The 14153-nt window shown below is 41.5% G+C and overlaps 1 protein-coding gene across 1 annotated transcript in view; it reads left to right on the top strand.

The window, feature by feature from the left end:
- The window catches only part of CCNY (cyclin Y), a 232873-nt gene that overhangs the window by 203284 nt on the left and 15436 nt on the right, over nt 1-14153 (top strand). The window contains exon 8 of the mRNA XM_055308617.1: nt 9318-9484. Within this exon, the coding sequence (XP_055164592.1) occupies nt 9318-9484 (167 nt within the window). The remainder of the gene's footprint in view (nt 1-9317; nt 9485-14153) is intronic.

Genomic DNA, 14153 nt, shown 5'->3' with positions numbered 1-14153 from the left:
TTTGTTTCTTGTTACAGTCTTTGTTTTAAAGTCCATTTTGTCCTGTATAAGTACTACTATCCCAGCTTTCTTTTCACTTCCATTTGCATGGTAAATAATTTTCCATCTCTTCACTTTGAATCTTCATGTGTGTTTAGGTCTGAAATGAGTTTCTTATATCTCATGATATCTTAATCATATCTTTTGATTGGAGTGTTTAGGTCATTTACATTCAAAGTAATTATTGATGGGTATGTACTTATAGCCCTTTTCTTGTTTTATGGTTGTTTTTGCAGTTCTTCTCTATTCCTTCTCATTCTCTTTACTCACATTTTGTTGGTTTTCTTTAGTGATATACTTGGATTCCTTTTTATTTTTTTGCATGTCTATGACTGGTTTTTGATTTTTGGTTACCATTAGATTTGTATATAACATCTTCTGCCTATAGCAGTCTATATAAAATTGATTATTACTTAAGTTTGAAACCCATTCTTTACTCCTCTCCTTGTTATGTTTTAGGTATCTGGTATCATACTTTACTTCCTTTTATTCTGTGAATCCCTTGACTGAGTTTTATGGATACACCTAATCTTACTGCTTCTTGTGCTTCCTACTTTTTTTTTTTAAACTTTTGCTTATGGTCAGTCTTTTCTACTCAACGAATCCCCTTTAACATTTCTTATAGGGCTATTTAGTAGTCATGAATTCCTCTAACTTTTGTTTGTCTAGGAAACTTTTTATCCTTCCTATTCTGAATGATTGCCTTGCTAGATAGAGTATTCTAGTCTGCAGGTTGTTTCCTTTCAGCACTTTGAATATATCATGCCACTCTCTTCTGGCCTGCAAAGTTTCTGCTGATAAATCTGCTGATAGGTAGATTATGGGGTTTCCCTTGTATGTAACCACCTTCTTTTCTGTTGCTGCTTTTCTTTCTTTCTTTCTTTCTTTCTTTCTTTCTTTCTTTCTTTCTTTCTTTCTTTCTTTCTTTCTTCTTTCTTTCTTTCTTTCCTTTCTTTCCTTTTTCTTTCTTTCTTTCCTTTTCTTTCTTTTCTTATTCTTTCTTTCTTTCTTTCTTTCTTTCTTTCTTTCTTTCTTTCTTTCTTTCTTTCTTTCTTTCTTTCTTCTTTTCTCTTTCTTTTCTTTCTTTCTTCTTTTTTATTCATTTATTCATGAGACCCAGAGAGAGAGAGGCAGAGACACAGGCAGAGGGAGAAGCAGGCTCCATGCCGGGAGCCCGACGTGGGACTTGATCCTGGCACTCCAGGATCATGCCCTGAGCCAAAGGCAGACGCTCAGGGCCTGCAAAGTTTCTGCTGAGAAATCTGCTGATAGGTAGATTATGGGGTTTCCCTTGTATGTAACCACCTTCTTTTCTGTTGCTGCTTTTCTTTCTTTCTTTCTTTCTTTCTTTCTTTCTTTCTTTCTTTCTTTCTTTCTTTCTTCTTTCTTTTCTTTCTTATTTTATTCATTTATTCATGAGACCCAGAGAGAGAGAGAGAGAGAGAGAGGCAGAGACACCGGCAGAGGGAGAAGCAGGCTCCATGCCGGGAGCCCGACGTGGGACTTGATCCTGGCACTCCAGGATCATGCCCTGAGCCAAAGGCAGATGCTCAACCACTGAGCCACCCAGGGATCCCTCTCTTGCTGCTTTTCACATTCTCTTTATTATCACTTTGGGCCATCTTAATTACTCTGTGTCTTAATGTGGATGTCTTTGGGTTGATTTTGCTGGGGGCTCTCTCTGCTTCTTGTATTTGGATTTCTATTTACTTCCCCAGATTCAGAAGTTTTCAGCTTTATTGCTTAAATTACTTTTCTGCCTTTTCTCTCTCTTCTCCTTGTGGGATCACTATAATGCAAATGTTATTATGTCTGATGTTGTCCCTGCATTCCCAATATTTATTTTCATTTTTTATTATTTTTTTCTCTCCTATTCAGCTCGATTGCTTTCCATTACTTTGTCCTCCTGATGCTGATCAGTTCTGCTTTCTCTCATCTCCTCTTCTTCTAATGTATTTTTAGTTTCAGATATTGGGTCTGATTAAACCATCTCTGATTGGTTCTTTTTTATGTTTTCTGTCTCTTTGTTGAGGGTCTCATTGAAGTCCTATACCCTTTTCTCAAGCCCAGTGAGTATCTTTATGACCATTACTTTGAATTCTCTACCATGCATATTATCTCTGTTTTGTTTAAGTCTCTTCCTGTGTTTTTTTTTTTTTCCCAGTTCTTTGATTTGGAACATATTTGTCTGTCTCCTCATTTTGTTACTCTGTGTCTATTTCTGTGTCACCTATGTCTCCTGCTCTTGAAAGCAGTGTTCTTATGAAGAAGAGGTCCTGTAGTGCCCTGCAGTGCATTGTCCCCTGTTCCCCATAATCTTGTGCTTCACTGATGTCCTGTGTGTGTTGTGTGTATCCTGTTGTGGTGAGCCACTTTTGCTATCAGTCTGGTCATCTGCCGTGGTTCACTTTGCCTGTTTGGGGAAGATTTGGTCCCTGTGTGGACCAGTCTGGGACTACCTTGGGCTTGAGTTGAGTCAGCCCAGGCATTTGTCAGAGAGGTCATAGCACCAGTGGCAGATGCTTTCCCTGTTTGGTCCTCTGAGAAGTGTTCATGGGAGGTGGCAGGGCTACAGTCAGGACCAGATGTCTACCCTTAGTCCACTGCTGGAACTACAGATGGACTGGTGTGTGAGGCCATCTTCCCCTGTCCCTGGGGTAGGAGTCACTTTGGGGTTGTGCTTGTCCCTGTTGGGGCTTTTTGCACACTGCCAGGCTTGTAGCACCACATTGGATGGGCCCTGGCCAGAAACACATCAAAGGAAACAAGACCACAGGACAATGCGGGTGCAGGTGGACAATGTTATTAGCAAGGTTTGTGCCAGGCCACTAAGGTAGGGGACCTTAGCCATGGAGTCAGGCTTGCTAGGTTGGAGAGGGCAGATCTGCAGAAGCACCTAGGGCCAGAATGCACAGTGATAGCAAGGTTGCTTGGGCCTCCCATGGGAGGGTACCTGCAGCAGATGCCTGACTGGAAGGAGCATGTCTACAGGAGAATGTGGGAGTATGGGGCCTTCTTTTACTTTAGGTGGAAAATGCTTGCACTGTGCGGGTTCCTGTGGGTGTCCTTGTGCTCAGGCTAGGGGGCAGAGGAGGGAAATGGCCCCTGCCAGCTTCTTTGTTCCTGGAGAAGTCTCCCAAGAGTTTTTGCACCTCTGGACACACTTGAGGTTAGTAAGCAAATTTTCCTCCAGGCGTTTTTCAAACTGCTGTTTCTAATGCTGTATCTCTCCGAGGCTGTTTATTGTGCTGTCTGTTCAAGGGCAGGGACTGTTTCCTTTCACCCTTCCCACTCTCCCAGAGCTGAGCCCACTGATTTTTAAAATTCCACATGTTAAGCACCACTGGTTGTAAGAACTTGCAAAATTTGGCCTTTCTGGTTTTCAAAGCCCAGTGTTGCTGGGATTTGTCTTCCCCATGGGGGTTCCCCCTGCAGGTTCCCTGGTGTGAGAGTCTGTTTTGTCCCCTCTATACATGTCCACATGTCCCTGTGAGTCCATTTGGCTCCCAGCCACATCTGTGCCTTTGCTTTCCTCTTCAGTGTGGTTCTTCTCTACATATAGCTGGAGAGGATTCGTTCTACCAGTCTTCAGGTTGTTTTCTGGGTTATTTAACTGATATGGGTATTACCTAGTATCCACAGGAGGAGGTGAGCTTCGGGTCCTCCAACACCACCATCTTCCCCAGAAGTCTTAGGTTAACTCTTTAAAAAATTGGATTGGAATAATTTCAGTATCATTAGGATTTTGATATATATCCTTGATTCCACGAGTTTGCATTTTATTCCTCCCCCATGACTTGGAACAGTTTTGTTACATGTAGTCGGATGAATGCTCACTGTAATTGCTCACTAACCTGTAGTTTCTAGAGACTCCTTAGGATAGTCCTTCTCATGAATTTAAATTTGGAAATTTAATTGAGCAAGAATGTCCTATTAGCAATGAATGGTCTAGGAATATTGTTTAGGAAAAATCAATTATTATTTTACTTGGTGGAGAATTAAAATATCCAACTGGGAGTTTACTAAAGAAATTGCAGCTGACCCTTGGCTATGTCCTTACTCACAAGTTCAGCAAGTTCATGCTATTAAGTGGAGCTTATTATGAATGCCTCATCTCCCAGTGTAACAGCTGCCTTCCCTTGGTAATTGAGTGTATTATAATATCAATTCCTTTAGTTAGCCTGTGGATTATCAGACATGGAATGATACTTTTGGGTACTTTTTTAGTATTAAATATTATCTTAAATATCATCAAACATACTTATTAATGTCTATCAACTATGGTATAAAGTAAGAAAGAAGAAAATTGAGTGGCCACCCGTTTGCACTGAGCCAGTGAGAATCTGTTTCATTGGGGAGCTTGGAGAGATTTGCATACCTTATCAGTATAAAGGAAGTCGTCAGGTAAACATTGTTTCACAATCTCCTTTGTGTTTTTTTTTTAATAAAATAATTTTTATTGGTGTTCAATTTACCAACATACAGAATAACACCCAGTGCTCATCCCGTCAAGTGTCCCCCTCAGTGCCCGTCACCCATTCACCCCCACCCCCCGCCCTCCTCCCCCTCCACCACCCCTAGTTGATTTCCCAGAGTTAGAAGTCTTTATGTTTTGTCTCCCTTTCTGATATTTCCCACACATTTCTTCTCCCTTCCCTTCTATTCCCTTTCACTATTATTCATATTCCCCAAATGAATGAGAACATACACTGTTTGTCCTTTGTCTCATGCTTTAAAAATCTGGAGGCTTAGTTAGGTCCAATCTTAGTTTTCTGCTCTTAGTTCAGTTTATTATATATTTTGTGATTCATTTTTTATTTTTATTTTATTTTTTTTTAGTATAGTTGACACAGTGTTACATTTGTTTTATGTGTGCAACATAGTGATTTGACAAGTTTATATTAATGCTGTGCTTACCTCAGGTATGCCTCTTCTTGATGAAGAACAAGAAGAGTTAGTTGTCAACCTTTGTAAAATGCACAATCTGGGGTCCCAAGGATGGAGTCTACCTGAAATTCCATTTGACCTAGCTTGGATCTATACCTGAAGAATTACAATTTTCACACAGATGAAAGTCATGATCTAAAACATTAGCTCATTCTTTTTGCTCATTTAGTATAATAAATGCCATTAAAAACTAAGATCTTCAAAAACTGAAAAGATCACTGAGCTCTAGTCCGTGACCTACTTTTTTTTTTTTTTTTACCACAACCAAATGCTGTTATGTTACTCTTCAGTGAGAGAGATTTGGAAATTCCCACAAAGGTCCATATGATGCAGTTAGAATGCCATGCTGTGTGACGTCCTGTGGCTTATTTGAAGATCTTTTTGACTTTTTGCAGTTGGCACAGCAGAGTGGACTCTGTCCTCCTCTGAACTTCATCATTTACCACTACACGTGTCTCATGAACCAAGGACTCAGTTTCACCTTTAAATCCATTCTGCCTTCATAAACGTACTTCCTTTTCCTAAATACCATTATTTGTGGTCATTTTCTTACCTAAATCCCTTAACACTAACATGTACCCTCCTGTTGCTGTATTTCAGAGCCAGAGCTCTTAGGTAGATGCTGCTGCGTATTTGTTCTGCAAGATGATGTGTCCATTACTGAAGCAGTCTGAGGTCCCACCCTTTCTTAGCATTGTGCTAAATGCTGGGCACACAAGTGGGAATGAAATGGGTCTTTGTCCTCAGGGAACTTAATGGTTCACTAGGTGGAGAGACTGATGAGGCAGCTACATATATTATACTGAGAAAAGCACAGCAAGGGGGTATGTGGAAGGGTCACGCAAACTAATATGGGGGTACATACATCAAGTAGACTTGCCCTGTACTGGTATCCTGTTTCATTACTTCCAGTATATGTAGGACTAGACTTGTTGGCTATTTTGTCTTTGGAATTTGAAATATGTTAGTAATTTCTTCTCATGATTTTGCCTTTTAGTGTAGTACCCCTGATGCATTCTGAGGAAGAGCTGGTATCTGAGATTAGCCATAAGAATCTAGGCTTTTAAGAGTTAAAAAATTGCTTTTTCATTAATAAAGCACTAAAAGCACTTTCTAAGCAAAAGAATTGTTATTCATCTGTTTACTCAGAAAACATTTGAGTGCCAACCACCCTCTCTCCTCATCTTGGAAAAGCCCCTATTTCAGTGGGAGAAGCAGACAAAAATCTGAGCCTTCTCTTCAAACTTCCCTGGGTGTTTATCATCCACCTGTTTACACACAGTTGGCTGGTACAGACTGGCAAAAGAAGCCCTAAGGGAGCCTCTGCTGCTTTGGAGGGAGTAACTCTCCTCTGCTTGTGATTTAGAGATCAAGAGAACCATGGAAGGCTCTAGGAAGGAGCTGCTAGCTGATGATCTGACTTTTCTTTTTTCTTTTTCTTTTTTAATAATTTAAAAAAGGGAGGGGGAGAGGATCTCAAGCAGACCCTGTGCTGAGCGCAGATCCGGATGTGGGACTTGATCTCACAACTCTGAGGTCATAACCTGAACTGAAACCATGAGTTAGATGCTTAAGTGACAGCCACGTGGGCGCTTCTGGTCTTTTTCTTTCTCTCTCTCTCTTTTTTTTTTAAGATTTTAAAAATTTATTCATGAAAGACACAGAGAGAGAAAGAGGCAGAGACACAGGCAGAGGGAGAAGCAGGCTCCATGCAGGGAGCCCAATGTGGGACTTGATCCTGGGTCTTCGGGATCAGCCCTGGGCCAAAGGTGGCGCTAAACTGCCAAGCCACCCGGGCTGCCCTGGTCTGACTTTTCTAATGGACCTCGAGTTTTGCTTCCATTGAGGATCATTTCTTCCTCATTCCCTCCCTTCCTCTCTTTTTCCTCCCTCCTCGTTCTTCCTTTCTCCCCCTTCCCCTTTCTCTCCCTCCTAAGCACCTCACCCCTGTGGCCTCCCTGTCCCTCTCTACCCACACAATCACTGCCTGAAGTGTTTTCACATCTTTATTTTTTTACTGTGAAAGAGACTACTTCAGTTTCCTTCTTATATGCCCTGTATGCTACTGTAAGCATAATTCAGGCACTTAGAAACACCTTGGTTTGCCTTGTAGCTTCCTCTCCAGAGTACTGCACATCTTAAGAGCAGAACGTACCAGATTTTATTCCTCCCTCTCCTTGCTGCCCCTTTACCCTCTCTCCACATGTTAAAACAGGAGGGGCTCTTAAGGCTCCAGGCCTGACCCCTTCTTTTCTCTCTCCCTACACTGTTTCCCCAGGTCATGGGATCCATACCTAATCCTGTTTATGCGCCGAAGACACTCATTTCTATCTCAGTGCTGCTTTCTTCCGAGCTTCACAAGGGTGTGTACCCTGCCCACATGGGTAGCATCCTCTAGGATGTCTCAGGCATAAAGCATCCACCTGTGACTGTCCTTCCCAGCCTCTTCCCTCCACCAATGCTCCCTGTGTCAGAAGCATTGCCTATCCAGGGCACGAGCTGGAAGCCTCCAGACTCCTACAGCAGCCCACCTTCTTAGTTATTCAGATCGCTGGACTCTGTGAAGCTGATAGGACTGTGAGTGTCTCCTGTCATGTCCCCAGTTTAGAAACCAATCTTCCTTAGCCTGACTGCTCCAGAGTCTCCTCTTTCCATCACTTGCGCTCCTTTCCAGGCCATTTTCCTCTGTGCAGCCAGAGCAGTGAGTGCCGCCCTCCTGTGAGTCCGGTGACTGGCACAGTGCCTGACATGTAATGAGTACCCTGTATTTACACAGTAATTCATGGATTAAGTTCAGGTGTTTAACACTTCTCATTTATCTGTTCTCATCTTGTGGCCTCTGTGTTATATAATTATTAGTCTGCTTCTGGCATTATCCTATGTTATTTGGTCTCATTTTCCACCTTCAGCTGAAATTATTTCCATTTAAAAATGCTTTATCCAATAAAAACCACAGTGAGATATCTACTTCACACCCATTAGGATGGCTATTATTAAAAAAAAAAAACAGAAAAGAAAATAACAGGTATTGGCAAGAATATGAAAAAATTGGAACCCCTTTGTGTTGCCAATGGAAGTGTAAGTGACCAAAGTACTTTGGAAAAACAGTATGGTGGTTCCTCAAAGAATTATACAGAATTATCATATGATCCAGCAGTTCTCCTTCTGGGTGCATACCCAAAAGAATTAAAAGCAGAAACTCAAACAGTTATTTGTACATCAGTGTTCATGGCAGCAACATTATTCATAATAACCAAAAGGAGGAAACAACTCAAATATCCATCGATGGAAAGATGGATAAACAAAATGTGGTATATGTATGTAATGGATTATCATTCAGCCTTAAAAAGGAAAGAAACTTTGACAGATGCTACAATCTTGGATGAACTTTGAGGACATGCTAAGTGAAAAAAAGCTAGAACAAAAAGACAAATATTGAATGATTCCTAGAAGAGTCACATGCATAGAGACGAAGTAGAATGGTTGTTGCCAAAGGCTTGGGGGGAAGGGGAATGGGGAATTGTTTAGTGGGTAGAGAGTTTAGTTCAGGATGATAAGGAAGCTCTGGGGATAGAGATACAGGTGGTGATTTTTCAACAGTGCACTTAAAATGGTTAACTGCTAAGTCTTTTACATGTTTTACCAAAATAATAAAAAATAGGGGGGATCCCTGGGTGGCCCAGCAGTTTGGCACCTGCCTTTGGCCCATGGCGCGATCCTAGAGTCCCGGGATCGAGTCCCGCATCGGGCTCCCAACATGAAGCCTGCTTCTCCCTCCTCCTGTGTCTCTGCCTCTCTCTCTCTCTCTCTCTCTCTCTGTGTGTGTGTGTGACTATCATGAATAAATAAATAAATCTGTAAAAAAAAAAAAACAGGCATTCTTCTGTGTTTTTTTTTTAAAAAAAAAAGGGTTTATCAAGGCTGCATGTAAATCTATAATTGCCTCAAAATAAAAGGTTTACCAGATAGGAAAAAAAAATAAGCTTGTTCCTTTGACACCACTATTTGTTGAAATTTGTATTGTTGTATGTTGAGTCTGTATTGATATGGCAGTTGATAGAGTGAGAAATTAACCTGTGGTGCCTGGAATTTGTTCCTGCCTCAGAGCCTTTTACAATCCAGCTACCTCCACACTGTTCAAGGACAGAGTGTGTCCACTCTCCATGTGACTAGCTGAGCCCTTTGACTTTTTAGAAATAGATATAATCAGATGATAAATCCCTGTTTAAAGGCTGGTAAAATGGAGTCAAGCAGCTTTCGAATCTATGTATGCTAGCATGTAGGACAAAACAACTCAAGTCTTTAGCCCTGGCATTTTCATGTCTTCCCAGGTATACCTTGAAAGACTTTTGACGTATGCAGAGATAGACATCTGTCCAGCCAATTGGAAGCGGATTGTTCTAGGGGCGATCCTGCTGGCCTCCAAGGTTTGGGATGACCAGGCTGTGTGGAATGTGGACTACTGCCAGATCCTGAAAGACATCACGGTGGAGGACATGTGAGTGTGTGTGTGTTGGGGTGGGGGAGTGGGGCACCGCTTGGGAAGGAACCACATCCCCCTCTGCATGGTCTGTATGGTAAAGAGGGAATGAATTTGCCTAAATGTCTCTTGTGAGTGGGCACAACAAGGACATAGTTGTGGAATATTACATGCAAAAATTTGCTCTGCTCTTCATTGTGGATCATGAACAGGTACTGGTTACACTTTTTGATTTTGTGAAACTGGTTACTGAAACTATGTTATAGGCAAACATTCCTTTAATCACAAAGGTGTAGATTAATGCTGTCACCAGTCTGTGATGGTTTTTATTCTGGCTCTGTATCTTACTGCAGACTTGTCCCACACCATCTTTTATGTCCCACACCCATCTTTTATGGGCAGCAGCATACCGCAAAAGCAAAAGAGCTAAACTATTATGTTTCTGTTTAGTTTCAGGGAGAATTTGCAAGTTCAGTTGCTTCAAATAAGCATTCTGTCCTTGGGGCCTCTCGTGTGTTTCATTAGGGCTACATGTACACCCCCAGCTTGTCTCCAAGCCCCAGCTTAGGGGAAGTGTCATAAGCTTCAGGGGTAAGGGGTGTCCACCCCCATAGCTCTGAGATGGTTCAATCCTTATACTTAGGTGAGGATTGTTAACAGGAGACTTTCAGGCCTATTGTCTGGGATCTCTGGAGTCTAGGAATACAGGAAATAGGTTTAGGCTTAGAGCCTCTCAGAGGAGAAAGGAGCTGTTTTAGAAAACAATCAGGATTAAACTATTTACAATTCCTTACAGTTTTTAGGTACTTCTGACATTATTCTTGCTGAAATGTTCTAATACTGTTTGTTCAACTTCCTGGGTTCTGGGTTCCTTACCAGCCTAAGACCCTCCTTGTCTCTGGTTACTGATTTGAATGGCACTCCATTTTTGTGGTACCCCATGAAACACACTTGTTTGTGTTCTTAGGTCTTTTGTTGCAGAGCCTATTTCTACTGTAGCCCTATAAAACTCCTTCCTGTGTCTATAGCTCTTTATTATAAAAAGTAAGACAAGTGTAAATAAGTTTTTGATAGTAAGAAAAATTAGAGTCTTGATTATATTTCAAGGTGAAAACAGCTACTAAAATAATCTCATTCAGACCACAGAGGGAGCAACGTGGTAAGAAGTGCTCACTTGTGTTCCTTTATTGGGGGTTACCCTGTCAGCTCCTTGATGTCATTTGACACAGTTATGTGCCGCAGGAATGACATCATGGTTGCTCTTTCTTGTGTCCATGATGGATGTATGTATGTTGGGGAGGAAAATTTTCCCTTTTCCCCCTTTTAGGTTCCTTAGTCTAATAATTCAAATTGACGTAAGACAAATAAACAAGAGAAAAACTAATTGTGAATGTATGGAAGACCCATAAAAATATGAAACTCAAAGGCACTCAGATGGGGGAGGCTTATATGCCATCCTGAACTAAGGCTTGGGATAGGAGCCTAGGGCTTCAAAGGGGAAGAAGGCAGCTCACAGGAAGATAAAAAAGAATAGAAACTTGGTAATCAGATGTTTCCCCCTCCCCCCAATGCAGTTTTTCATTTTAGGTTGGTGAGCCTCACTCAGTACAGGTGGGTGAGCAGCCTGCCTTTCTCTCCTAGAGCAGAGGAGTGGGAAAGGAGCAGCCAACATGAGAACCTATGTATGTGATGTGTCCTCGGGCAAGTCAGTTTTAACAATGAGAAATGAAAGATACAGCTCTAGAAATCTGTTTCCTCATGCTGTTGTGTTTTTAGGCATACTTGGAGAAAACTGTTGTGTATTGTAAGGGAATATGTATGCCAGTGTGAAGCCCAGTGCCCCGCTGAGCACTGCAGCAGACACTCAGTGTGACAAGCCCAGTTGTGTTGAAGCTTAAGCCTCAGGGCCTCAAGATGTATCTGTATTTGGAGATAAGGTCATTAAAGAGGTAACTAGTTTAAAGCAGGGTCGTGAGGGTGGGCCCTAATCCAGCATGGCTGAGTCAGACAGCAGAGGCGGAAGCACAGCCATGTGAGAACACAGGCTGCAGAAGAAACCAACGGTGCTGGAACCTCCACCTTGGACTTCCAGCCTCCAGAACTGTGAGAAAGTAACTTTATGTTGTTTAAGCCCCCAGTCTGTGGTATTTTATTATGGCAGCCCTAGTAGACTGATTCAGATTTTGATAATGGCAAGTAAGATGCTGCTGTGATAATTACCTAAAGATGTGGAAGTGGCATTGAAACTGGGTGATGGGTAGAGGCTACAAGAGTTTTGAGGCACATATTAGAAAAACTTTAGATTACCTTGAAGAGAGGGTTGTAGAAATATGGTTGTGAAAGGTGATTCTGATGAGGACTCAGAATAGAGCTTTCATCTTAGAGATAGACATTTATTACCACAAACAGATGTTGCTAGAAATAGGGCTGTTAAAGGTGCTTCTGGAGTGAGGTATCAGAAATGAGGAACCAGCCATTGGACCCTGGACTAAGGCAATACTCGTTATACGGTGGCGAGGAACTTGGCCAAATTGTGTTCTACTGTTTTGTAAGGTAGGATATTCAAAAATGAACTTGAATGTTTAGTGGAGGAGATTTCTAAGCAGAATGTTAAAGATGCTGCCTGGTTTCTCCTTGCTGCTTATAATAAAATCTAAAGAGAGAGAAATTGAAGTAGGAATTGTTAAGCAAGAAGGGACCAGAGGTTGAAGATTTGGAAGATCTCAAATTTTCTAACTGCTGCCTATCCGTATTGCAAAAAATGAGAAAGCATGTTCTGGAGAGAACAGTAAGGGTGTGACTGGACAGCGTTTGCTAAAGAGGTTACAAGTGTGGCCCGACGATCCAGCCAGTCATCCCAGCAAAAATGTTGCCAGTTTAAACTGAAAGGGACAGAGATAGGACAAAATGAAGGAAGGCTGTCAGACTTCTAGGATTCTACAGAAGAGCTGTCCTGCTGTCATATGTTATCCTTCAAAAGGGAAAATGACTGAAGGCAGTTTGGAAATTGGCAGGGCTGCCTTTGCGACCACAGACACAGTAGGTACAGGTCTGTGGGGACTGAGGCTTCCTTCTCCTTGACTAGGATGTGGGGCTACTGCCCATGGCTAAGGGGGCCCAGAGGCAGGGCCGCCATCTTAGGGCCGGATGATAGAGCATCAGCCAAAGATTATTCTCAAGACAAAATCTAATGCATTTGCCCTGCTAGATTTTGGATTTGCTTGAAACCCAAGACCCCTTTCTACTTTTAGATTTCTCCCTTTTGTAATGGGAATGTCTATGCCTGTGTGACCATGGTACTTTGGAAGCAGATAACTTCTCTGGTTTCACGGTTCACACCAGGAGAGGAATTTTGCCTCAGGATGAATCATACCTCTAGTCTCACATACCTGATTTCGATGAGATTTAGATGAGAGTTTTAGACTTGGAGTTGATGCTGGAATGCGTTTTTGGGCGGTTGGGATGGGGTGAATGTATTCTGCATGTGGGGTGGATGTGAATTTGGGGGGCTAGAAGACAGTGTCAGGGACTGAGTACCATCTCCCTCAACTGCATATTGTGAGTTCCTAATCTCTAGTACCTCAACATGTCACCATATTTGGAAATAAGGTGCCTAAAAGAAGTAATTAAGTCAAAATGAGGTCATTAGAATGGGCCTTAATCCAAAATGATATGTCCTATAAGAAGAGATTAGGTAACGGGCAGCAGAGAGAAGGACAATCTTGTGGCATTTTGTTATAGCAGCCTTAGCAAACTCATACATCCAGTAAATTTTATTGAAAGAAGGAATGAGATCCAGTGTGTTCAAGAAGCCATTCAGGTGGTTGTATTGCTGAACCACGCTTGTGGAGATAGGGGCTTTAAATTATTTTATAGCATCTGTACAAAATCATAGATTTACCGTTGGAATAAATATTGGAGTGCTTCAGTGAATATCATTCTCAGTGTGGAAAAACTGAGGGTCTTTCCCCTAAGATAAGGAACACAACAGGGATATCCACTTTCACCATTTTGTGAGGCTAGAAGTCTTAGAAGTCTTAGAAATAAAAGGCATTCAAATTGGCAAAAAAGAAGTCAAACTCACCCTCTTCACAAATGACGTGATACTGTACGTAGAAAACCCGAAAAACTCCCCCCCCAGACTGCTAGAACTCATACAGCAATTCAGCAATGTGGCAGGATACAAAATCAATGCACAGAAATCAGCTGCATTCCTATACACTAACAATGAGACTGAAGAAAGAGAAATTAAGGAGTCAATCCCATTTACAATTGCACCCAAAAGCATAAGATACCTAGGAATAAACCTAACCAAAGCGGTAAAGGAACTACAGAACATTTATGAAAGAAATTGAGGAAGAAACAAAGAGATGGAAGAACATTCCATGCTCATGGATTGGCAGAATTAATATTGTGAAAATGTCTATGCTACTCAGGACAATTTACACATTCAGTGCAATCCCTATTGAAATACCATGGACTTTCTTCACAGCGTTGGAATAAGTAATCTTAAGATTTATATGGAATCAGAAAAGACCTTGAAACAGGCCTCTTTTTTTAAGATTTTAATGGAATCGATGCTCACTAAGTAAAAACATATTAAGAAGGTTATTAAAATATGATTGTATGAATTATAAATCCACTAAATGAATCGACTAACTCTAAATCCAAGGCAGCCTGTCTTATT

Source organism: Nyctereutes procyonoides, unplaced genomic scaffold (assembly GCF_905146905.1).
Source record: "Nyctereutes procyonoides isolate TBG_1078 unplaced genomic scaffold, NYPRO_anot_genome, whole genome shotgun sequence".
Classification (NCBI taxonomy): domain Eukaryota; kingdom Metazoa; phylum Chordata; class Mammalia; order Carnivora; family Canidae; genus Nyctereutes; species Nyctereutes procyonoides.
Note: the sequence above shows the minus strand (reverse complement) of the source record. Positions and strands in the feature narration are given on the sequence as shown.